The sequence below is a fragment of the Copadichromis virginalis genome, linkage group LG9 (assembly GCF_057382275.1).
Source record: "Copadichromis virginalis isolate Kocher_CV1m ecotype Utaka linkage group LG9, C_Virginalis_male_GT1.1, whole genome shotgun sequence".
Taxonomy (NCBI): domain Eukaryota; kingdom Metazoa; phylum Chordata; class Actinopteri; order Cichliformes; family Cichlidae; genus Copadichromis; species Copadichromis virginalis.
This window is the reverse complement of record NC_140626.1, coordinates 24,975,350-24,999,566: the sequence shown is the minus strand read 5'-3', so window position 1 is coordinate 24,999,566 and position 24,217 is coordinate 24,975,350. Positions and strand designations below refer to the sequence as shown.

General features: G+C 42.1%; 3 protein-coding genes across 3 annotated transcripts; 1 reads left to right on the top strand and 2 right to left on the bottom strand.

The window, feature by feature from the left end:
• Window positions 1–376: 376 nt before the first annotated feature.
• On the bottom strand, window positions 377–7,003 carry shisa2b (shisa family member 2b). The gene is made up of 3 exons (XM_085468398.1): window positions 6,962–7,003; window positions 5,590–6,491; window positions 377–1,068 (listed from the first exon to the last, which is right to left on the bottom strand). The coding sequence occupies exons 2-3, from the start codon at window positions 5,891–5,893 to the stop codon at window positions 500–502; spliced, it is 873 nt and encodes a 290-aa protein (XP_085324524.1). The 5' UTR covers window positions 5,894–6,491; window positions 6,962–7,003; the 3' UTR covers window positions 377–499.
• A 1,013-nt stretch (window positions 7,004–8,016) lies between these two features.
• On the top strand, window positions 8,017–14,622 carry spice1 (spindle and centriole associated protein 1). Its single transcript, XM_085468385.1, has 18 exons — window positions 8,017–8,192; window positions 8,388–8,483; window positions 8,806–8,853; window positions 8,946–9,086; window positions 9,222–9,324; window positions 9,524–9,642; window positions 9,897–9,982; window positions 10,070–10,212; window positions 10,349–10,474; window positions 10,568–10,842; window positions 12,478–12,609; window positions 12,684–12,810; window positions 12,901–12,996; window positions 13,097–13,530; window positions 13,767–13,956; window positions 14,034–14,112; window positions 14,276–14,339; window positions 14,463–14,622. The coding sequence occupies exons 2-18, from the start codon at window positions 8,388–8,390 to the stop codon at window positions 14,517–14,519; spliced, it is 2,316 nt and encodes a 771-aa protein (XP_085324511.1). The 5' UTR covers window positions 8,017–8,192; the 3' UTR covers window positions 14,520–14,622.
• Window positions 14,623–17,095: 2,473 nt separating this feature from the next.
• On the bottom strand, window positions 17,096–19,665 carry LOC146701948 (uncharacterized). Its single transcript, XM_085468383.1, has one exon. The coding sequence runs from the start codon at window positions 19,553–19,555 to the stop codon at window positions 17,402–17,404; it is 2,154 nt and encodes a 717-aa protein (XP_085324509.1). The 5' UTR covers window positions 19,556–19,665; the 3' UTR covers window positions 17,096–17,401.
• Window positions 19,666–24,217: the final 4,552 nt, after the last annotated feature.

The following is a 24,217-nucleotide window of genomic DNA, read 5'->3' as shown; positions in this document are numbered from 1 at the left end:
GCTGCTATAAATCATCCAGTCATCGCTCATTCCTGTACATATAAGCTTGCAAATCTTTTTCTCACATACATCCATGCAAACACAAACACATGCAGCCTTTACTTGATCTCCGGGCTGCAGTGAACTGTGCATTATTACTCATCAGGGCTGCACAACCCTCCGAGATGCAGTTTTGTCTTTGCATCCAGTGAGAGGATATTTATGCATCTGCCTTACGCATCGCAGGCTGAGCCTAGCTCGTTCCACCTTTCATACAAAACAGACACAAACCACACACAGTTACAGGGCAGGTCCAGCTACCAGGAACAGCTTTATGAGTCCTTCATGTGAGTCTGACTCCTTGCCTTCTTTTTTTTTTTCTTTTTTTTAACCCCCCCCCCCCCCCCCCCCACTCTGGCAGTGTGCCCAAAGGTCTGTCTGCTGCAGCCCTCACAGGTTAAACTTGACAAGTCAATCTTTGAAAATAAAGTGGTAGAGTGGTCTGCTGGTTGGGCCCTCGTCACACTGTCACTGGAGGGTGTTTCTGATCACTGGTGACACTGGAGCCAGCAGTGGGAGGAGGGCAGGGTGACTGGAGGGGTCTGTAGCCCCCTTGAGTGGGGTCCAAGTAGGCTGCGGTAGAGGACATGGGGTGGGCATAGCCGATGTACTGCGGATGCAGGAACTGTCCCTGGTGAGGCATGATTTGGGTGGCCTGCTGACAGTTGAGTACAGAGAAGTTGGTGGGCATGTTGACAAAGACGCTGGCATCAGGGGGCAGGCAGCAGGAGGCCTGAGCCCGCATGACTGGAGGAGGGGCAGTGCGGGGGACAGCGGCTGGAGCGGACGAGCTGGATGAGGTGGCTGTGCTGGACTGGCGGGATGAGGAACCCCTGGAGGTGCTCGCCATCATAGGGATGGTTTCCAGGAGGCGCCCACCACCGCCGGCCCCACCTCCTGTCGTGCCTCCAGAGGACAGTTCCTGCTTGGGTCGGAGACACCGGCAGCAGCACACAGCGACCACAGAGCCCACCACGATGAAAGCCACGAACACTGAGCCCACGATGAGGAATGGCACGTAGATGGGAACTACAGAGAGAAAAGAAGAAGAGACATTGCCATTAAACTGACATTAATCCAATTTGTTTTTATTTCTACAGCATCAATTTGTCACTTTATATTGTAAGGTAGACCCTACAATAATACATACAAAGAAAAACCCAACAATCATATGACCCCCTATGAGCAAGCACTTTGGCAACGGTGGGAAGGAAAAACTCCCTTTTAACAGGAAGAAAACTCTGGCAGAACCAGGCTCAGGGAGGGGCGGCCATCGGAGCAGATGTAAAACAGCTGTAAAACATGCGATTAGTGAAAAAAACTATTGCCTGTTAAGCTGTGCTGCCTTGCATGCTCACATGTCTTGCTTATCTGCACAGGGGCTCCTTGATGTGAGTGGTGATTGAATGAGACAGTGAAACAAAGGACTGGAGCAGAAAAATAGAAGGTACACTGGATTTGAGTCCCCAGGGAGTCCCAGAGTCTCATTAGCAGTTATTAACTTTGTTTTGATCTGTTTTAATCCTGCACACCCCACTGTGTCCCCGGCCTCTTCAACCCCACAGACCTGTGTGCATTTGTACTGGTGACATTCTTAAGCCTCGCTGCCAGCCAACATTTGTGACCCTTTTCTCACTCTCTCATTTTTTTTCCTCTTACCCCTATTTTTTTTTTTTTTTTTTACTAATCCTCTGAAAATAAGTTACTCAAGTTGAAGTACAGTACTTGGCATCTGCTTAAAGAAAGGTATTAAAGTGGACTGATTTAATGTAGCTGAATGGGAGGTTATTCAGCTCTTTAAATCAGAGGAATAAACCAGCTCCTTCTCACTGACCTTTTCTTTGTTTCTGCTTAACGCAGCAAATCATACTCTCAACAACTACGTATTTGTGTAACTCTCACAGTTCCACCAATCAGACTATAAATTGCTGGGTCAAATAGGAGATGTCTGTGTGAGCAGGTAGAAGCTTTGGCACGTTATTATGCGAGAAGAACTCAGTGTCAGTCTGTAAATTTTGTGAAGTGAGCAGGAAAAGCTCCAAAAACAAGCCTAAAGCGCGATCAACAGTAGGAACAGTTTTTCCTGACTCTTCGTTTTCGGTAAAGCATTGAAGGCTGAAACAGGGCGACATTCAAGATGAGGTCACCGCCGATGAGGTGTTTCCCTCAGTCGCTCATTCCCATGCTCACTACCACAAACACCTTTCAAAGCACAATAACGACCATGTTACATTACAAGTGATTAGTTGTGTTTTATTGTTCCCACTGGGTGTAGTTATTTTCCACTTTGAATGTGTCCGTGTATTACGAGGTGTAACTGTATGCCGGAGAGAGAGAGAAAGAGAGGGAGAGAGGTGGCAAACTGGCTCTAGTTTCCTTTTGTCTGTGAGCTCTTTGAAATGCATCCATGGGACTTTGATTTTTTTTTTCCAAAATGCTCATCAAACGTGGCAAGGTATTAAAAGGATTACTGCATGGAAGCTGTTAAGAGCAGGAGATCACTCATGGGCAGAGGCAGCAAGGTCTTGGTAACAAGAGCAGAGGCAGAGGCACGCCGACATGAAACAAACCAGGACCTTGACCCATTTCCTTTCGACAAGAAGTGGTGTTAACTTAAGAGGCTTCTGCACCACACAGCTGCACACCTCACAGTAAACAGGTTGTAAAAGGAACATTTACAGTATAAGTTACAAGAGCAGAAATGTACCAGGGAGCCTCTCTGTGCCATCTTTCCTGTACTTATATGGCCTCCACCTCAACATCTCTACCTCCACTCCCTTTTTATGCAATGCTAATGAGGAGTAGTCATTTCAAGGACTTTCTCCTTGTGTTGCTTTACCCCTGACTTCACTGCTATTAGAGCTACTTTCCCAAACACTGTATGGTAAATCATTAATGGAGTGAATAAAGGTCCTAAAAAGTTAATGCACAGTAGTAAATAAGCTCTTTACTGTACACAGCAATCAAAAAATCAGCTACCATATGAGCCTCACTTTTTGTATATTTCATTATTACATCGCTGGTAATGGATCAGTTTGAATCTTGTGGTTGTTGTAGCTGCTGAAACTGAATCTGTAGAGTCAGGGAGTTTAGGCCTTTGGGTCCTATCATAGGGGTCGTTAGCCCCTGAAGGGGGTCACAAGATAAATCTGGAAGGTCAAGAGATGATTAATGGAGTGGAAAAGAAGAAACAAAACTGAGAGCATGTTTCCATGCCGGTCAGTCGGTACAGAGGCACAGCTGTGCTTTGAGCATTGAGCTAAAGGCTGATTTCGTGATGCTGACATGGCCACAAGGTGATTTTTATCAGGTATAGAGTTAACTAATGTTACTTTAGCTTCTTAGAATACCAGTTAACACAAAGTGCAGCAGAGGCTGTGTGTGATTGGCTTTGCAGATATCCAAAGCAACAGATAAAGTGAAGTGCAGCTTTAACCTCCTAGGACATGGAGATCACATCACATTTTGTGTTGTCTTGACCAAAGTACTAAATTTCGGGCCTGATATCCACTTACGAGGCCATTATACTGCCACTGTTCGATTAAAATTTTAAACAAATATCCTCATATGTGCATCTCATTTTTGTCAGAAACAAAAATCAGGTAAAAAAAAATCTGGCAATTCTTTGTTTTTACATTCATCAGGTCCCAATCAGCCCAAATATCAAAGAGAAATTAAAAATGCATGTCATGGAAGAGTTCGGGTCTTAGGCGGTTAAATAAAAAAGCTAAGAATTCACCAGTTACTAACTAACATTTGATAGAGGATCCACAGAGCCTCCTTACTGGTTGTAATATTTACAAGTATTTCCTGCTGAAACACTTTTAATTTTAAGCCACTTCATGTGGACACTGAGCACTAAACCCCACCTAGTACTCACATAAATTTGAAAAAAAAAACTAACTTTATTCTTTACTTCTTTCTTTTGAGGCATTTTTTTGTGCACATGGCAGTTGTCCCCCATCCTCCTATTGTTCCCTGTCATTCGTCCACACCTGTTGCTGTAGTCGAGCTGTGGCAGCCCCCTCTGCTAAGCTCTTGTTTTGGGCAGATTCTTCGTGGCTGGCTGGCTGATTGGACCCCTCCTTCAGCCTATCCCATGGGCTTTCTCCTGTTCCCAAATACCATATGTTCCTTCATGTTCAGCACATTAATAATTTCCTTTGTGTTATTCCCCCAACACTGCACTATGTGTATCTCTTTGAGATGATGAATAGGCTGCATGCACATGAAAAATGTGTAAAATGCACAAAGTGAACTGGGCTGTGGATGAATAAAAACACTTCTTCTTTTTGTAAGAAAAAAAAGGTTTTCCTTTAAGTAATTTTGGCTGGAGGCCTATGAATGAAATGTATATATTGCTTCCTGTAGTGATAAGCTGTGACAGTATTAGCAAATGACAGATTGTAGCTGGAGAGGGCAGGGTATCCTCTGAGGAAACATGTATTGCACTTTTCTCTCATGTCTAGTATGTTTCTTTCGTGATATGGTGCACTTTCAAGAGACTTTACAGTAGATTAACTTATGGGAATGTAAGCAGTGATGAATGAGGGGCCAGAGGGGGAGAGGTCTGTCACCCAATCCACGGTAAAAGTTGGAAAATGTGGGTCATACTTTGCCTCTGGTTTTGGCATTGATGCCTCTTATATGTGAGCTTCTAGTTTGAAGCATGACCTGAGTGTGAGGGCCTCAAAGCCCACAGATACCACAGAGACATGGAGTGGTTAGATTACAGTAGCAGCTTGGCCAACAGAAAGAGACTCCACGAGCCTGCTGAGAGGAAATAACGCAAATTGCGTGTGTTTTTTCTTCTTTTTAATGAACAGAGCTGTCAGCACCCTTCGTGAGCTACACTGTCCAAGATCCGGTCAAGTCCAAACTTGATCCCCGTGGGGACGGCGTGATCTGAGCCCGGCCCCTCTCTTGCACTGTTAAAGAACAAACACGGCTATTTATAAAGTGCAGCAGCACGGCACAGTTTGCCATTTGTGAGGGCAGTTAACCGGTTTTTTGGAGGAGTCTGCTGTGTCCGTGCAGCTGTCGCTTGCCAGCCAGCAGATGCAGCTTTTAACAGGGAGATACTGTGAGTCTGCTGGGTTTATGAGAGGAAACCAAAGCTCCCAGCAGGTCATATTAAATGATATTTACAATATCAAATTCAAGGCATCCTGTACATAAGCAGTGGGGTGTGTATGAGGTTGGCTTATGGGATACAGTATGGTAAGATTTATATGGAATGAATAAAATCAAAAAGGTTTTACTGAGACTGTAAATTCTGAAGTGAACAAAGACTGCACTCTCCCCACTGAAGCAACAGGTCAGGCAGTTTTAGTGCACCGACGTTATCTCAGTGTCTCTCTCATATGAATCACACGTAAGTCTACAGAACACAGGGGATTTAACTATGAAACTTCCTATACAAGAGTTTAACTTAAAGAACCCCCCCAAACATTTAGTTTTTATTCTGTTTGCGCTTTGCTCTTCACATGTTTAAGCGCTCTTCTTTCAATACTACTCATAATATTAGCGGAATTAGTTATGGGCTTGTACCTGCACCGGAGTCCTTGTTCTCCTTGTTGTTTGTCCCGGGCTCCGGTGACTGTCGGTCGTTATCGCAGCTCCCCTGATCAAGCCGCGCATCCGTGCTGGAGCAGCAGTAGCGCAGCTCGCATTTCCCGCAGCAGATTATCGCGTCCACTCCGTCTATCTTCTCCGGGCACTGAAAGCCCTCTTTCCAGACACCCTGGGAGTCCCGCCAGCCGTGGCAAAACTCCCCGCTCGCTTTCACGTCAATAATGACCAACAGCAGAGTCACAATCGCGGTGACAGACATCGGGAAACCTCCTCCCCACATTCTCGGCCAGGTGGCCCGCGGCCGCACGCTGGCGCACTGGAAGAGACTGAGAGGCTTTTACTCCCCGCGTCTAAGCTGGTGAGGGGGGTGATACGCTGGGTCGGTCCGATGAAGGGAGCAGAGGGGATGCAATGCAGGAGCCACAAACCACTTAGAGGCTGTCATTTGTTAGAGAAATCGCGTGCGTAATTCTCCAAAAGTGACTCCGGTTATTCAGGAGATGCACAAAAAAACAAATGGATACTACTACTAAAAAAAAGTCAGAAAATATATGAATTTATAAGTTTGACTGATATTCCAGTTGCAAACCCTCGGAGGTCTGGTAAATCCAGTGTAGAGAAACTAATGGATTTCCTTTGGCACTGCAGCGAGGCTGAACTCTTCAAATGACTTTCCTCGGGGATCCAGAGAAACTAACACTTGTAGCCTGATCCATGGGCGCGCAGCTGCTGTCACCCTCGAGTCCTCTCACAGCCAGCTCCGTGCGTAAAGATAACGTTTCAAACTTTTGTGGCTTGGCCTGCATTGTTGAGTGTCAGAAGTCAGTCAACCAAATCTGTGTCAGTCTTGAACTGAAGCCCACAGAATCTAACCCACCCTGTGTCAGAGTGAGAGGGGCGTGTAAAAAGTCAGATGCAAATCCACACCTCACTGTAACAACCAGAGTAGATATACAGGGAATACCAACAAACTACATACCACTGGTCAAAATGCTGCAATTTAGTTGATATTTTTAAAAAAGTAAAATAAGAAGATATATCACCCGACCGTCTTTTCTGGCAACAGTCGTCCAGATTGGATCTTAAATTTTTAACTTGAGGTCAAAGGGATTTTTCTCAGTGAAAAAAAACCTGCAGTTTGGCTTAAAATACATTATTCATATGTTACACCGATTTCCAGGTATACAGATAGACTATTTGAATTTGTTGTTATTATTATTATACTATAAACTACTATTAAAATGCTACTACCTTGAAGGAAAGACACCATGTGTCCAGTTAAATATTGTTGTTGGTTTGTCGCAATTGTCAGGCTATCCTACAGCGTTAATTTTTTGAGTGAACTTACCCCACAGTGCAACCTAAACCAGTTCAGTCTGAGCCTTGTGCGATATAAAAATAAATAAATAAACCCTATCAGTTCCTCTCTGGTTAAGAGCAGATGAAACATTTGACAGTTGGACACGTCTGCGCCAACACCAGCAGACATTTAAATAGTGACATTGCCATCTAGTGGTGATTCCAGATATTAATGCAAAGTTTTTATTTTTTGTATGGCGGTTATTTGGGAAAGCTAGCAACAACTAGTGAAAGTTTCCATAAGTTTTGTTTTGTTTTTTTTTTTCCTGAAGGTTAATTTAAATAACATTTGAAGAGCGGGGATGTTCTCATAAGGCCGAGACAAATAGCCTTAGACAAGATTTTTCAAGAACCTCACCTTCATTCAGAAAACATCTCTAAGATTTTTATTTCTATTTAATTTTGAATCAGTTTTTTAAAATTCAGTTTACTATCATTGTATTTTTATTGCGATATGAACGTATTTATCAAAGGCAAATTTTTTGATCAGACTGACAAAGAAATTAAAATCACATCAATATTTTTGATTGAATTGTAACTGTTTTAAAAGTGCACGATATAATTTCACATGTATATTTTTAGCCTAGTTTTTAATTTTTTTATTTTACCAGCATGTCTGGAACATTCAAAGAAAATTGTTGTGGTCTTCTTTAAAGCTTATTTCTGGGATTGCATCGGGGATCTGCTCCGAACCATGATGTTCACAAACGACATTGTAATCTGTAGAGTGAGTGGGGAGCAGAGGTAGTGAAGGTGGATGAGTTTAAATACTTACGATCAGCCATCCAAAGCAACAGAGAGAACACACGAGAGGTGAAGAAGAGAGTGCAAACAGGGTAAATGGGTGGAAATTAGTCTCAGGGATTTACGATGTAAAAGCAATTTTATCACTCAAAATAAAAACCTCAGATATAAACTAACCAGTAATAAAAATAAAGTATCTCACATTGACCCTAAATCACCGACAGGGGGCATTTTTTGCCGCCTAATGAAAAGGATTCGCCACCTTTCCCAGCAGCACTTCATTTCCCGTGATGCTCCACTGTTTGAAGCGGTATCCGTGGAAACGGCACAGGAAGTGGCGCGCAACTGTTGAAAAATGTCTCACAAACTGAAGAGGTGGTTTTGATGCTATTATTTGTCACCAGCCTTTAAAACGGCGTCTAAAGACAGCTTGGTGGGCGTTTCTCTTTATTAACCGGAGCTCCACGTTGTAAAAAGTATGTTTTTTCAGTTTTAACTTGCCTTTTAGCCTAAGATAGCTCAGCCGTACATCCTAGTTTAGTGAAAGTTACAGAAGCTTCGCCATGGGAATGAGAGTTAACAGCTAGCTTGTTGTTACATACTAAACACTTTTGGTAAATGAAACGTGTGCAGCCTTAACGAAGTCTCCTTGTCGTATTGTTTGTGAGCAGATGTCGTTTGTGAGAGTGGGGCGTCCACAGCAGCACGCCAAAGGAAAAAGGCCTGTTCGCCCCAAGAAGGCAGCAGCTCAAAGAAGAGAGTGGGTGGTGAGTATTGACAGCTGAACAAATACTAGAGACATATGAAGGCCAGTCACAACTAAGCAGGCAGTCTTGTACTTGTACATATTTCTGTGCAATTAGAAGACAGTCTACTCTTGCTTGCTGTGAATCTTCTCTACCATAATCTGAAATAGAAAGGTATGAGGAGAGATTATTTGTTTTCTAGAGGTTACTCAGATCATCAAGGAATCTAATTTCTTGCTAAACTAAAGAAACATGTTCATGGTGTAAAAAAACAAACATTCAAGCTAACCTTTTATAAGTTCCTTTATTTAGCCTGTCTAACTTCTCAGCGTTTTGGTTTCAGAGCACTGTCAACGACCTCTCTGTGCACAAGCTGACACCTGCGGAGCTGGTAAGGTGCAAGAACATTTGCACTTTTTATTTTTTTAAGTGTTATTTACTGTACCTTGGTCTCAAGATTGTCTGATTGTTCTTCTGGTTCAGAGTCATCGGCATGAGCTCCACAAGTCTCACAACAAAGCAGCAGCTCAGTGGGAGCTGAAAGAGAAAGCCCTGAAACGACGTCTCAGGCACGCAGGGAGCCCTGCACCCCTGGACCAGGCCAGTCTCAGCATCATCAGGGAGGTAAGTACAGTGCTGTGAGAATATATATATTTGCTCTGTTCCTGATTTTTCAGTTTCAGCATTGCACGTGTATCTGTATCTTTTTAGTGGCTCTTACAGTGTTGAGTTAAACTCAGTTGTGTGGCGTTGCTGCAGGTTTTCTCTGATCAGCTGCTGCTGCAGGATGTGTTGGCCCGTTCTGACAAAGCCCTGGCTGTGGTCAAAGACCTGTTTGGAGATGCTCCACGCAGGCACACCGGTATCTGGCAACTTGTTTTGTGTGCAGATAAACAGATGCAGTGACTAGATAGAATAACTTCTTGTCCATTGCTTTATGTCATTGAGATACCCGATTGTTGAACATTGGGTGTTTGTCCCAGTATTTTCATTTTGAAGAGCTACAAATTCTCTCTGATGGTTGCATAAGTATTGCTTTATGTCTAAATGTTTTTCCTCAGGACACCCCAGAGTGACTGTGGCTCCAAACTGTGACTCTGACTCAGAACTGCCTGTTCTTCAAAGACCAGATCGTCCAACTCATCTGTCTCTCCTCAGCCAGTCAATGATGGATCAAGAGGTGTGTGTGTGTTATTGAGACTGTCATTAGTAGCTTCATAATACAGCATGTGCAATGTATAATCTAAAGAACAACAACTATGCTTATTAGTTTATTTTATTTCTTTTAATGATCTAAACCCTATATTTAACAGAAAACACTCCAGAGGTAACATATCCAATGCTTACACTGATTAAAAAAAGTGTATTTTTAAATACTATACACCGTTTTGAGTTTTTATTTGCATTTTACACAATTACAATGATTTATTTCAGGCTCTTAATGAACTGGAAGCTTCAGAGGACGACCACAGAGACGATGCCCGTCCTTCAACCAGTTCAGAGTATCATGTAATCCGAAGGTGCTAATCCCTGCTAACTGTTATACACTACAACAGTGACAGAGATGCTGCTGTCACTATTAGATTGCTCATAACGCTTTTTTGCAGGGTCAATGTACAAAAAATGAAGGCGCAGCCTCGGGCTAGAGTGTCACAGCAACACAAAGGTCATCATCACAGCTGTCACCGTGGAGACAAGGATAATAGTCCCGTGACACCCTGTACATCAGACAGGGCACCAGCTCAGAGAGGTAAGATAAACAGATAATCAGAAGGTCTTAGTGCCATTAGAAGTGTGTTATATTTATTTTAAGTAGTGATCAAGAAATCATTTATTACAATCTGGCATTAGACGTGAAAATAAACACTTATCTAATGTCATTTCAGCTCTCAATGCCACCGTGGCTGTTCAGCGTGTTCGGTCCAGACAGAGTCAGTCGGAGGACGCCAGAGAGGAAACATCAGTCCTGGTTTCTCAGGTTCTTAATTCTGAACCGCCTCAGAGCAAGTCAGGTAATATCTGCAAGGGATGGATTTTCTCCAAAATGAAATACTCTGTTTGGAGATGAGATCATGTCTGTTGTTCTTCTTTTATATGCTGAACAGACTGGATCGGTAATCACACCAGCAGAGGCAGGAAGTGTGTTTCCCAGGGTTCAGAGCTGGACGGCTCCTCTGTTGCCTCTCTCAGCGGGGATCAGTCCAGTCTGGGCCTGCTGCAGGCCATGTTGGGTCAGGTGGAGTCGGATTTGGACGCACTGAGCCCTGATACAGCACCAACATCTGCACAGAGTCCCAAAAAGCACAGAACACAAAGCCTTACTGGATTTTCTGTGGCCTTGGTCTCTACACTGGGACGTTTGGTGCACCTCCTTAAAAAGGTACTGCCAGATATCAAAAAAGGTTTTGTCACACAAGCTTGTGGAGATTATTATTCAAACTAAAGATAATCCATGCAGGCTTTACTCACATAAACAAAAAATAAGATCGTGGTACCATTATCACTGCATCTTTTAGTTTATAGGATACATTCATTTCTTATTAAATGTTGGTTTTATTTAAAAAGTCATGTCATCGATGGGGATGCAAGGAGACACGAATTCCTAGTTTGAAATCTTTAGATAGCAGCAAAACCACATTTTAGAAATGCTTGATCTGTAAAATGTTTGTTACTATTACTGATTTAGCATCACTAATGCTGAAAGTCTCATGTAAATATGCTGAAGCACAGTTCTTATCTTTTTCAGGGGTCTTCACATTAGGGCTGCTCAATTAATCGAATTTTAATCACGATTACGATCTGGGCTTTCAACGATCATTAAAAATGACTGAGCCGATTATTTGCCCCTCCCTCATTTATCCGCGACACCTTAAAGGCCGTCTGTGAAAATATTGTCGGGCATAAACCAGTCCGTGGCGCAAAAAAGGGTGGAGACCGCTGATTAAGAGGACCCGAGGGAAGCTCGGAAAGCTAAGCAGAAGTTATTTGGAGAGGAGAGTGACTGCCGTTGGTTGAAAAGAGAGTTTAAAAAAAAAAAAAAAACTTCAGTGGTGTTGCACACTATTTTATATAATTTTTTTAAAGTTATTGTTAACCCTTTAAAGCCGGTCAGAGCAGCACGCTCCGTTTTGCGTAACTATTTTTAAATCCCTGTAGAATCTGAACCGTGTAAGCTAGCGCAATAATTTGTTTTGCATATGAAACCGGAGGAGTTGTACTTACATCTGATGCCATCAGCTTGTCCTCAGTCACGGTTTCGTTCCACATATAGCTTTGCAAAAACTGCATAAAAAGCGCTTGCAGGAACAAAAACATAATATTCCAGAAACACGCTTTGCCGTTACTATCAGCTGTTCGTAACATTTCCCACAGTAAAATGATGCACATGCTGTTTTCTTTGCAAATTTGCATCATAGGATTGTTTTTTGTTTTTCCTGCAGTATATAAAAATTGCTGTATCTCCAAAATAAAACTATGAAGACACTCAAAATAAATTTCCTGTGGTGGGAAACTATTTTTTTGCAACTTTATTGTATTTAAAGTTTTGAGGGATAAACCTCTTAAATTTCTCCAAGTAGAAATATATGTAAACAAAACAAAAACGATTTTCAATTTTTTTTGTAGTTTATTGCACTTTTTTGCAATTTATGTAATTACTATGGACTTAATGCATACATATTATTAAAATATGGGCTATAACAGTTGTATTGATGTATAGCAACTTGAAATGCTCCCACAAATGGCACTACAGCATGTAAAAAAAAAAAAGATAATATAAGCTCTGGTGGACTTGGTTCTATAGTAGGTCTTAAAGGGTTAAATAAATATCGTCAAATAATCGTGATCTCAATTTCAGTGAAAATAATCGTGATTATCATTTTTGCCATAATCGAGCAGCCCTACTTCACATTAATAAATAGAATTAGTTTTTAAATTGTAGGGCAGGTTTGCTTTGATGCAAATATTTGCAGTCTGCTATATGTGTTTAAATCACTGTCTGCCTGTAATGTGTTAGAGGGAAGATGAAGCTCAGGAGGCGGCACAGGAGAGGAGAAAACTGGAGGAGGAGCTGAAAGAGCAGCAGAGGCTCATTGATGCTCTCACTGCTGAAACCATGACTCTGAGAGAGGAGGCTACAACCCTGCAGGTGGGACTGGGCTTAGGTTATTGTTACTCCATCTATGCTGATAAATCATGAGTTGGTGACGATGTGCCTCTCAGGCAGGGTTACAGCAGCGGACAGCAGAGCTGGAGCGGAAGTTGGACACAGTGGTGTTGGCGATGGGAGGGCTCGGACTGCTGAGTGAACACAGTGGCCAAACCCCACACTCTGAGGTTAAAGTTGCAGGTTTGTGCAGTCTGTCTGTGTATATTCTGTCCAGAGGAATTTGGTAAATGGTGAAAATGGTTTATATTTTGGTGAACTGTTGGTATACAGGCTGTCAGTCTGCGACGGGTGCTGAGCGAGTACCTGTTTCTTCTGCCGTCCTCCTCTCACCACCTCAACAGCGGGACCACTTTCAGCATGTTCCTGGTAACTTTCTCACTTCCAAAATTATTATCTGATTTCAAATATTCAGCACAGAAATGATTCACCTTGAGGCAGCTAATTTTTGTTTCTCGTTCTTCCACAGCAACTTGTCCTGCGCCACCGCACCAGCAGCTTCCTGCTGCGGATCTCCTGCTCTCCTATGGGGACCTCCGCGCTCACAGCTCAGACTCTAGTCTCAGCAGTCTGCCCCTAGTTCAGCTTCCCTCTGCTTCCTCGCTATCGCTGACCTCTGACCCTCTTCGCTCACAGAGGTCTCCGGGCACAGTGCTAGCTGAGATTGCTCAGCTGAGCAAAGAGACCGATCTTATCAGGGCTCAACTCAGCCAGGCAAAGGGCCTCGGGTCAGGGGTCAGAGAATCGCTCGACAGTGGCAATGAGAGAAGAGGGTCGAGCTGCAGCAGCACCGGGAGAGTAACACCTCAGAGCGCTGCAGAGAGCAGGATGTCCGGGTCCAGCTGTAAAGAGAGGCGGAGCCAGCATGTGTGGACTCCTGAAGAACAACAGCTGACTCAACAGGTGAGATTTAAGGGGTTGTTTGAAGCTCTCTGAGAGCAGCTCACCTTTTAGAGGTGGAGTAGTGGCTCCCCTGACTCCGCCTAACTTTCTGACCCTCCCTTCATAGCGTGATGGGACAGGTGCGTCGAGGAATGAACTGCGCAGAGCCTTTAGGTGGCCTCCTCATTCAGATTTAGTAATGATTCACATGCGGTGTGTGTCTCGTTCTTTGTTGTTTTTTTGTTTTTTTTGCTTAGGCAACATCACCCAACACTTTCAGTGAAAACAGCGTGGAGCAACGCCTCCTGGAGCTGAACAGGCAGAGCGCTGCAGCCCGAGGTCGACTGCTGGAAATAATCGAGCAACAGAAGCAAAGTGTTTCAGCCAGAGTCTCTCCCTCTATCTCCCCGATCCCAGCTTCTGCCTTCAGCCCGAATCCAGAATCCAGTGGGTAAAAGCAACATGTCGCTGTCTGTTTGGAGCACACATGACAGTTTAAAATCATTACGCCTCATCTTTTGCAGCGAAACGCCTGGAGGCATCAGAGCTGCTGCCCGAGCGAGAGCTCCGGTCACACAGTGGTGGCGGTGAGGGTGAGAGGAGGTGAGTATCAGATCGGCTCAGGGAGGGATGTTATGACAAATAACAGCAAGGTTCTTTTTACCATTTCTTTTCCAGCACCTTAAACAGACACAAAGTGATGATGTCAGGAAGAAGAACTGACTGAAGATCACATGATGTAGATGATTAATTATCTTTGCTGCAGGTTTGCTGGCTCTGATGCATCTTCTCACAGTTTTGAAAGAGAAACCAGGGATGGCAAAACACAGGTATACACACACACACACACACACACACACACACACACACACACACACACACACACACACAATGTGCATTATTTACATGTCGTTGCTTGGATTTGAAAAAAAGACTTTCTTCATTGTCAATAGATGGACAAGGAGAGAGCTCGAGAAGGCTGGTTTGCATTGTCTGCTCACGTGAGGTGACAAGAAGGACAACCCAGCATACCTGAAGATGTTTATTACGCAGAATGTTCTTACTATTTTTATCTGTTTTATTAATGATTGAATTAAAATGTTTTTACTTTTATACATTGTTTTTTTTTGTCTTCACTGTGACAAGTTTCTTTCTCCATTTGACGGACGTGACCCACATTTCCAATTTATTAGAATGAACTTCTGTTTGCCATTTCTTTGGGTTTTCCTCCTCAGTGTTACATCTGAGTACTCAGAAAACCCTACAGCTGAGTAATGTGTGAGCAGATGCAATTAATTTTTAATCTGTCTTCATTCAGTCTTACTTACTTGACTGTTTTTCCTTGCTGAGCAGTCTCGCTTTAATATGGAAGTTTGATTTGTGGTGGAGCTGTAATCTGCAAATACAGTCTGTATCTCCATCTGTTCGTTTATGTTTGAGGCTGTTCATTGGTTTCCTTATCTCACATATACGAAGGTTTATAAAACTGTCTTAATGTATAATGAGTGCCTTGCAAAATGTGCTTACACCTCTGGTGCGGTGGTTATGTAGTCTCTAGTATAATATGTACATGCACTGTTTCATTTTACAGTATACTGTAATGATCGTCCTTCCAGGAAATTTGAACCATCAGACACTTAATACCCTTTGAATTTTTTTCTGCGCCAGTTTGAAAGTTTGAACATTTCCAGTTTAGAAATATCTCTGTTTATAGAAGGAAAACTAAACTAAAATCAGGCTTTATTTGACAAGCATATGCTGGCATCCATGAAAGAGTGAAATTTAGATGCAGACACTCTCCCATGATGCCAGTGGTTTTACTTGGAACCCCTGTTGGTAATGACACATGCGGTTTTTCAAACCTTAGCTCATGATTAATAGTAGGTAGGTCAGCTACCACGTCCATAGAGAACAACCTCCACTAGGGTTTAAATAGCTGGGACTCTCCACCTTTTTGTTTTTCAAGCTGAACAAACCTCTTGGATGAGAAGTGAAATGTTTTAAAGGAGTCCAGCTGCCTCTCTTAAGACGACCATGACCTGATTGACTAGGAACCTACACAGATATGGAGTCAGCATGTCTTGTAGATTTCAAACGACATGCAGATAATATAGAGACTGTATCCAGTCTTTGTTTATCTTGGGTCTGTGTTTGAGTCCTTCCTGGCAGATAGAACAGTTCATTTTACCTGAGATTTACCGCTTAAAGCACATATGATAAAACACTAAATGGATCTAGGCAATCAAGATTTGAGACTTGCAACATAAGAAAATGTAATTTTTCAGAAGCTGACCACGCTGCAGCTGTCAGCCAGCAACCAGGACAGCAAGCCGGGCGAGCTCATCTACCGCGTCACCAAACAGACGAGCCTGGGACACCTCGAGCATGCTGCCAGTCTAGGTAGACCAGACCTATATGTCAGTGTTTTTAGAAAGGACGGAAAAGTAAAGATGAACGCCAAACTAAACCAAACCAAACTTTTCCCACCGCTTGGTGAGTAGTTGGCATCCTACATGCAAACTGCAGATGACTATGGCAATCTGATTGCAACCAAAGCAATCACAATTATGTTTTTGGTGCAGCAGACCCTGATTTCACCTGGCAACCACCACAAACCAGTGGCTTTACCCCCCAAAGTTGCCAGGGGTGTGCAGCGCTGTGGTCGATTAATCACCTCTCCGGTTTGAGCCTGTTCTAAAGTGCCTGTTGGTGTGATGGAAGTATTTAAAAAAGTGACAGCAGGGTGTGGAGACGGGAGCTGAGCCGAGGAAGCCTTCATGCATCAAATACCAAGAGTGTCAGGGGAACACCGGGGAGGACGACAACAAAACTGAAACAGGGAGCTAAGAACTTAATCACAAAAACCCGACTTCACTACCGTATGTTTTCAATGTTTTTCTCACTTTTTACAGAATCAAAGTCAAAGTAATGTCAGTACTTCCAAGCTTTAAACCCTGCATGGTCGTACTCTCTCCTGCACTCCATATTATCCTTTGTTGATCTACACACGTCTGTTGCTGCCACGGACGTCGCATGCTCGTACGTCATTGTCATGAGACACTCTCGCGAAGAAAATGACGAGGATTAGTTACGCAGTAATGTAGCCTGCTTACGGGAAAGTAACAGTAATCTAATTACTGTACCTTTTTTGCAATAGTAATCCCTTACTTTACTCGTTACTTGAAAAAAGTAATCAGACTATGCGGTGTTGCCCATCTCTGGTCCAAATACAGAAAGTATCATAGAAAGATTTAAGGTATCGTGCCACATTTGACCTCTGACCTCTTGTTCATGGTTAATAAATTAAGAGTCAAAGGGAAAGACAAATTTGAAACTTTGTTACTTACTACCGTTGTTTGGAATAGATAGGAATATAGGGAATTCCATATTTTTATTTAAAGACAGGACTCACATGTTTTCATTTCTAGTCTTTAAAACCTGTCTCTACCCATCTAGTATTAATTCCTTCTGGTATACAAGTATGTATATTATGCACACACACAAACACACATGCTGCTATTACCCATTTCTTGTTTTTATACCTAAGATGAATTATTGTTGAATGAAGACATTTTTCAAACACATGTAAAATGTGGCCAATTGTGTTTATTGGGTAAAGGAAAAGGTAGAAGGGGGAAAAGGGGGGATAGAAAGAAGGAAAGAGAGAGGAGAGAAAACCCTAACTATCCCCTCTGAGCAAGCACCAGGCGACAGTGGATAGGAAAAACTCCTTTTAAAGTGAAAGAAACCTAAAGGAGAAACCTATGGCAGAACCAGGCTCAGGAGGGGGCAGTCAACTGCCGGGACTGGTCGGGGGGTGAGGGTGAAAAAAGAAAAAGGAGGGAGGGGAAGGGGGAAAATGAAGATGGAATAGAGGTGGAGGAAGACGAGCTTACATCAGGTGAGAAGCAGCAGTGTCCCTCCTCCAGAACCAGTGGAAACGTTTTCTCTTCTTTTTTAGATATTCTTCCACCAGCACTTTTTTCTCAATGATGAGGGTTTTCAGCTCATCCATTGTTTCTGTGTTTTCTTTCTCAAGTTTGTTGCATCTTTTCACCATGTCTTCTAATTGTTCTTGTTTTTCTTTAAGATGGTCTTTCAGTTCTTTAACTGTTGCCTCCTCTATTTGCTTTGCCTTGTGCACATCTGTGTGCATGTCTTCCAGCTGCTGGTTTCTCTTCTGGATATCTTGAAGTCTACACTGCAGGTCTTTATGTGTTTTCTGTTGTTCTTGCTTTTGTGCCTGGATTTCAGTGTTTTTGTGCTTCAAGGTCTTAGAAAGTTCTTCAAGTTCTGTATTTTTTCTCAGCATTGCATTGATGCTACTCTGCATCGCTGAGCATTGATTTGCCAGTTTTTTCTTTTCTCCTTCCAGTACAGTTGTTTTGTACTTTGTTTCATTATACAGTTCTTGGAGTTCTTCATTTTTCCTCTGAAGAATAAGTTTTTCTTCTTCCAGTTGTATTTTCTGTTGGTCTTTTTCTTGAAGCAGCTGGTTATTTCCGTGCACTTTTTTATCGAGCCTGATTTGGAGCAATCTGTGTTTTTCCTCCATCTCGTCAACATTGGAGCCCATTTGTTTCAGTTTAATTTCCATTTGCTTCTTGTTTTGAAGCAACTGTTGATTTTTGTGCAGAGTTTTGTCATGTTTCACCTGCAGAGCTTTGTATTTTTCCTCCATGGCTTGGAGTTTGCTCTGCAGGTCGCTCTGCTCTACGGGCTCTTGTTTTTTGTCTTGGAGGATCTCCTTATTTCTCTCCAGAGCTTCATCAAGCATAACTTGCAAGCCTTCATTTTGTGTCTTGATGTTCTTCATCTTGCAATACATTTCTTCCTTTTGTATTTTCTGTTGGTCTTTCTCGTGAACCAACTCTTTATTTCTTTCCAGAGCTTCATCAAACATAACTTGCAAGCCTTCATTCTGTGTCTTGATGTTCTTCATCTTGCAATCCATTTCTTCCTTTTGTATTTTCTGTTGGTCTTTCTCGTGAACCAACTCTTTATTTCTTTCCAGAGCTTCATCAAACATAACTTGCAAGCCTTCATTTTGTTTCTCGATGTTCCTCAGCTTGCAATACATTTCTTCCTGATGTATTTGCTGTTGGTCTTTCTCATGAAGCATCTCTTTATTTTTGAGCAGTGCTTCCTCAAGAGTCATTTGCAGCATTTTCAGTTCTTCCTCCAAGACTTCAAGCTTGGAGTCCGTTTCTTTCTCGAGCATTTCTTGTTGCTCTCTCTCTTGAATGAACTCTTTATTTCTGTGCACTGTTTTCTCGAGCCTGATTTGGAGCAATCTGTGTTTTTCCTCCATCTCGTCAACATTGGAGTCCATTTGTTTCAGTTTAATTTCCATTTGCTTCTTGTTTTGAAGCAACTGTTGATTTTTGTGCAGAGTTTTATCATGTTTCACATGCAGAGCTTTGTATTTTTCCTCCATGGCTTGGAGTTTGCGCTGCATGTCTCTCTGCTGTGTGGACTGTTGTTTCTCTTCTTGGTGGATTTCTTTCAGTTTTTCCAGAGCTTCGTCAAGCTTCTCTTGGAGCTCCTGATTCTTCTTGAGCATGTTTTCCTGTTTTATGCTCTCTTTTTTCTCCTTTTGGAGCAGATCTTTATTTTTTTCCAGAGCTTCGTCAAGCTTCTCTTGGAGCTCCTGATTCTTCTTGAGCATTTTATCCCCTTTAATGCTCTGTTTTGTCTCATTTTGGAGCAGGTCTTTAATTTTTTCCAGAGCTCCATCAAGCTTTTCTTGGAGCTCCTGATTCTTCTCGTCTTGGAGAGCCCATTGTTTCTCCTCAATAATACCCTGTTTTTCTTCAAGCTGGTAGGATAATTCTTCTAATTCAGTGCTCTTTCTCTCATTTTCTTCCATCAGGATCTTAATCTTTTCTCTGTTCATGAGATTTTCTTTCTCCATTTCTTCCAGTCGCTTTTCCTCTAACTCTACCTGTTCATCCCAAGGAAGAGAGCTGATATAAGGGTCTAGGGACTCATACCATGGAATAGAGCTGGGGTCAACTTCTTGTCTTTCTTGCTGTTTCTGAGACATGTTGGAGTCTGTATACCATGAGTACGGAAAGGATCCAAATGTTTGAAAATGTTTTACTGGTGAACGTTTGAATGCTGCTAACACAAGTGCTGCAAATAACGGACTGAAAGTTCTACATCCTCACCCCTACTTAAGAATTCATGAGGATCAAAGCTTCAAAGGATCAATGCTTTAGAAGCCTGTGACATCAGAATTCCGTGAGCCAATGAGGTTCTTACATGACTTTTGAATGAGGATAATTTTTTTACTTGGAAAATTACCAATAAAGTTTCAATCCCTGTTATTTTTGTAAAAAGAAAATAAGTATTATTGCAATAACATACAAAGTGAATAAAGAAAGTAAGTAAAAGTACAGTTTTATTTATACAGCACCTTTCAAGACAAATTCATTTTGTTTGCATTGTATTGGTAACTCGTTGAAGTGTTACTGGGTATCATAACCAGACAGTTTGCACATACAGTGAGTGAAAGCATTGGGTGGACTGAATCAGGGTAAATTAAATTGATAGAACTGAGTGGAGTTCTATCAATTGTATTGATCAGAGAGTTAGAACAACAACTAAAAGAAACTTTGATTAATCTGAAAGGAACTAATATAGGTTAACTGGTAGCTGATACAAATCAGGATTTAAAACCTGTTTGACCCCTTGTTTTATTCAATATTGCAATTTATATGATAACTGTTCCATGTGAAAATGTTGGGAAATGAAATATCACAGCTGGAACTCAATAAAAGTGTAAATTCAGAAGAAGTTTTGGTCTTTTCCTCATTAATGCACATCATAGATAACTATGTAATGTGTCTGTTGCACACGTTGTATTTCAGGAATAACTACAAACGTGTTGTATTACAAACAGCTGTATCAGGTCTTTGCATCCACAATCAGTGAGGATAACAAAACTGGAGACCAAAAAAAAAAAAAATCTGGTTCTTGTTTTTAAGACGGTCACCTTTAGTTTCACGCTGAGTGATGCTGGGTTGTTACAGACAAACCTGATTATGTTTCCCACTGGGTTTTATACTTCAGAGGCAACACAGAGTAAAGAGAAGCATTGTTATTTCAGTTTAACTTTAGTCTCAGTTTAGTTTAATTCCCTTGTAAATTTGATAAGCGCCAAATTGAGGAAACAAACTCAGTGTGTGGCCAGAAAATGCCATGGTGGCTTACAAACACATGTCACAACAAAATATGAAGGATAAGACAACACACGTATAACGGAAAGAGACGCCACGACTTTGCCACGGTGCCATGGACGCCCAGGTTTGCAAATACAATAACTTGAAAATGAAGCAATGTTGTATTTTCAAATTGATACCATAGATACATCTAGCACAAGACTCAAAAAAGTTTGAATCTTCGTGACCTTGACCTCAAGGTCTGATGCCAAGTCTTGTCACTGGAGATTGAGGTGATGCAGGATTTTGAAATTTATTCTATATGTGCAGCTACTAAGAGGCTGAAGGATAACACTGATATTTTTATATTTTCATGGAGCTGCTCTCAAAGCTTTGTCATCTCTCCTATAATTTAGTCCTGGTCCTGCATCACAGTGTGTGGTGTGGAATAACACTGTGATCGTGTCAGAAATTTAGCTTGATCATCTGAGTGTAGCTGCTGCTGCTACTAGCCAGCAAACCGAAATGCAGCATGTAGTGATGCACTGACGCAGGCATTTGATTTGGTATTGGACACATTGCACTCATAAAACCTGGTGTCCGTCGCATATGTGTTTGCGCTGCAGGTAATTAAGTCCTGGGTGTTTTATCATTGAGCCAAATTATCATACTGTTACACTCCTGTATCTTCTCCTGAGTGCTGGAGGGGACAAAAGACAATGGTCAAAGACAATTATTAATCCATCTATAATATTTGGAGGTACAGCTGTGTCCTGGGATATCCTACACTTCCATGCGCAAACATGGATAGCCTGAGGTTAAGAAAGGAGCAAGACGGTGGTCCCATGATAGTGCAGTTTTTGTTATGGCCTGCAGGGGGAGGCAATTTCCAAACAATTTCTTACTGAGTTTAATTTATTACAACACTATGTTTCGGTCACTAATTGTGGTCTTTTTTTTTAGTTATTTAGGTAAAGCGGGCCATGCCTTACAGCATCGTTACCCTGCCTCTAACTTAGGAGTGTGCAGTCAAAATGTGGAAAGTGTTCAGTGTAATAAATATCTCCCTTTTGATTCAAAGCTGAATTTCAAAGCAAACACTGAAGCTGTGTGCAGAAAGGGGCCCCAGCGGCTCTTGTGTTTAAGAAGGCTTTCTTGTTTCCACGTTGATAAAACCATGATGGTTTTATTTCATCATGCTTTTATTGAATCTGTTTTGTCCTTTTTCTTGGTGTTGTGGTTTGGATAGTTATCTGAAAAGAGCAGAAACTCTCTCAGATTGTTAAGTGGTCTAACAGGCTGATTGGAGAACCACAGCTGAATTTTCCTGTGCACCAGACAGTTACAGCGGTCAGCTGGTTTAATTTTTCTTGATGATCCTTTACATAGTGAGAATCGTTTTCTTCCTCCCGGACAAAGGTTTCTGGTCCCAAACTGTAAAACGACAAGGTTTTGTTTTCTGTTGTTTCTTCAATTCACGAGAACAAATAAGAGATAAGATAAGATAAAACTTTATTAATCCCTCGGGTGGGTTCCTCTGGGAAATTCGGTTTCCAAAAGCATAGCACCGACAGAAATTACAGAATATTATACACACACACACACACACACACACACACACACACACACACACACACACACACACACACACACACACACACACACACACACACACACACACACATAAATACAGAGACATATATAAATAAAATAAAATATACGAAGGGGATAAATAGAATAAATAGGAATAAAAATAAAAATACAAGTGAATTGCACATTTCAAGTATTGAGTCTATTGCACTGTTGACTATTAACAAAAGTATTGCACAAAAGGTATTGCACAGTGAAGTGAAGAGGCACTACAGCTTAGTTGTTCCCCCCTCCTTTGTCCTCCTGTTTCCCCTCCCTCTCCCCTCCAGAGAGGAGTTAAACAGTCTGATGGCGTGTGGGACAAAGGAGTTTTTAAGTCTGTTAGTTCTTGTCTTGGGGAGAAGCAACCTGTCACTGAACAGACTCTTCTGGTTGTTAATGGCCGTGTGCAGAGGATGCCCAGCATTGTTCATAATGTCCAGCAGTTTTTTTAGTGTGCTTTTCTCTGCCACTGTCACCAGAGTGTCCAGCTTCATGCCGACCACAGAGCCAGCCTTCCTGATCAGTTTCTCCAGCCTGCATGAGTCCTTCTTTGCTGTGCTGCTCCCCCAGCACACCACAGCATAGAAAAGTACTCCAGCAACCACTGACTGGTAAAACATCCTCAGGAGCTTCCTGCAGATGTTAAAAGACCTCAGCCTCCTGAGGAAGTACAGTCGGCTTTGGGCTTTTTTATACAGGTGCTCTGTGTTGCATGACCAGTCCAGTTTATCGTCCACCCACAGCCCGAGGTACTTGTACTTGTTGACCACCTCCACCTCCTCCCCCTCTATCTGAACCGGCAGTGGACCTTCTCTGGACCTCCCGAAGTCCACAACCAGTTCCTTAGTCTTTGAGGTGTTGAGTTGCAGGTGGTTTGTGTGACTCCATGCGACAAAGTTCCTCACCAGACTTCTGTACTCCTCTTCCTGATCATCCCAGATACACCCCATGATGGCCGTGTCATCTGCAAACTTCTGAATGTGGCATAATTCAGAGATGTAGCAGAAGTCAGAGATGTACAGGGTGAAGAGAAGAGGGGACAGCACAGTTCCCTGTGGTGCTCCTGTGCTGCTGACCACAGTGTCAGACGTGCTGTCCTGATCTAAATCTACCTACAGTTACAAATAAAATACCTGAACTGTAAAATGTTCAAATCAAGGATTCCCAGAACTGTAGTTTCTAACCCAGCGTCCACATAGAAGTTATTGGCAAATTGAAAAAGAAGGTTGGTTGCAAAGTGGTTTGCAGAAGAAACGGCTTAATAAACACAGCTGATATGAACTTTGTTTGTTGGATACATTGAAACTTATTTGAAATAATCATAAATGAATCATCTTTAAAATATACAAGACACACCAAAAAACATTTTAAGCCATCGCATCACCTTCTGTGGTGAATTTATCTGTTTGAGAAACAAACGGTTCTCAACACCAGTGGATTTATTTTTCACATGTTCCAGATGTGAAAGGTGGTGGTTTTAAACTTGGAAAACTGATGCTGTCCATTAACAGAATAGACAAGTTAACTACTTTCCCTTACTTTTGTTGGCTGAATCTCAATGTCGAGATGAGATACAGAGGTAAACACGTTTTTTTAGTTGGCGCTGTGATGTTGGATATGCTGATTTCTGTGTCTTGAGCCAATAGTGAGGCGATGCTTCTTAATAGCTGTATTTTTGCTATGATGGCTTCATCAGGGACGCTGAAATTGAAAAGAAAACTTCCTGCTCAGCTGAATCATAGTGTGACATTGTGAATGAAATACCCAGTAATGAATTCTTGCACTGTGAGAGTCCCACTTTAAAGCAAAGATGATTTCTGATGTCTGTCAGGCCACCAATCTGATCACCAAGAAGGAGCTGCTGACCATGGACCCGGACACAGATGATGGACAGCTGGTTTATGAAATCACCA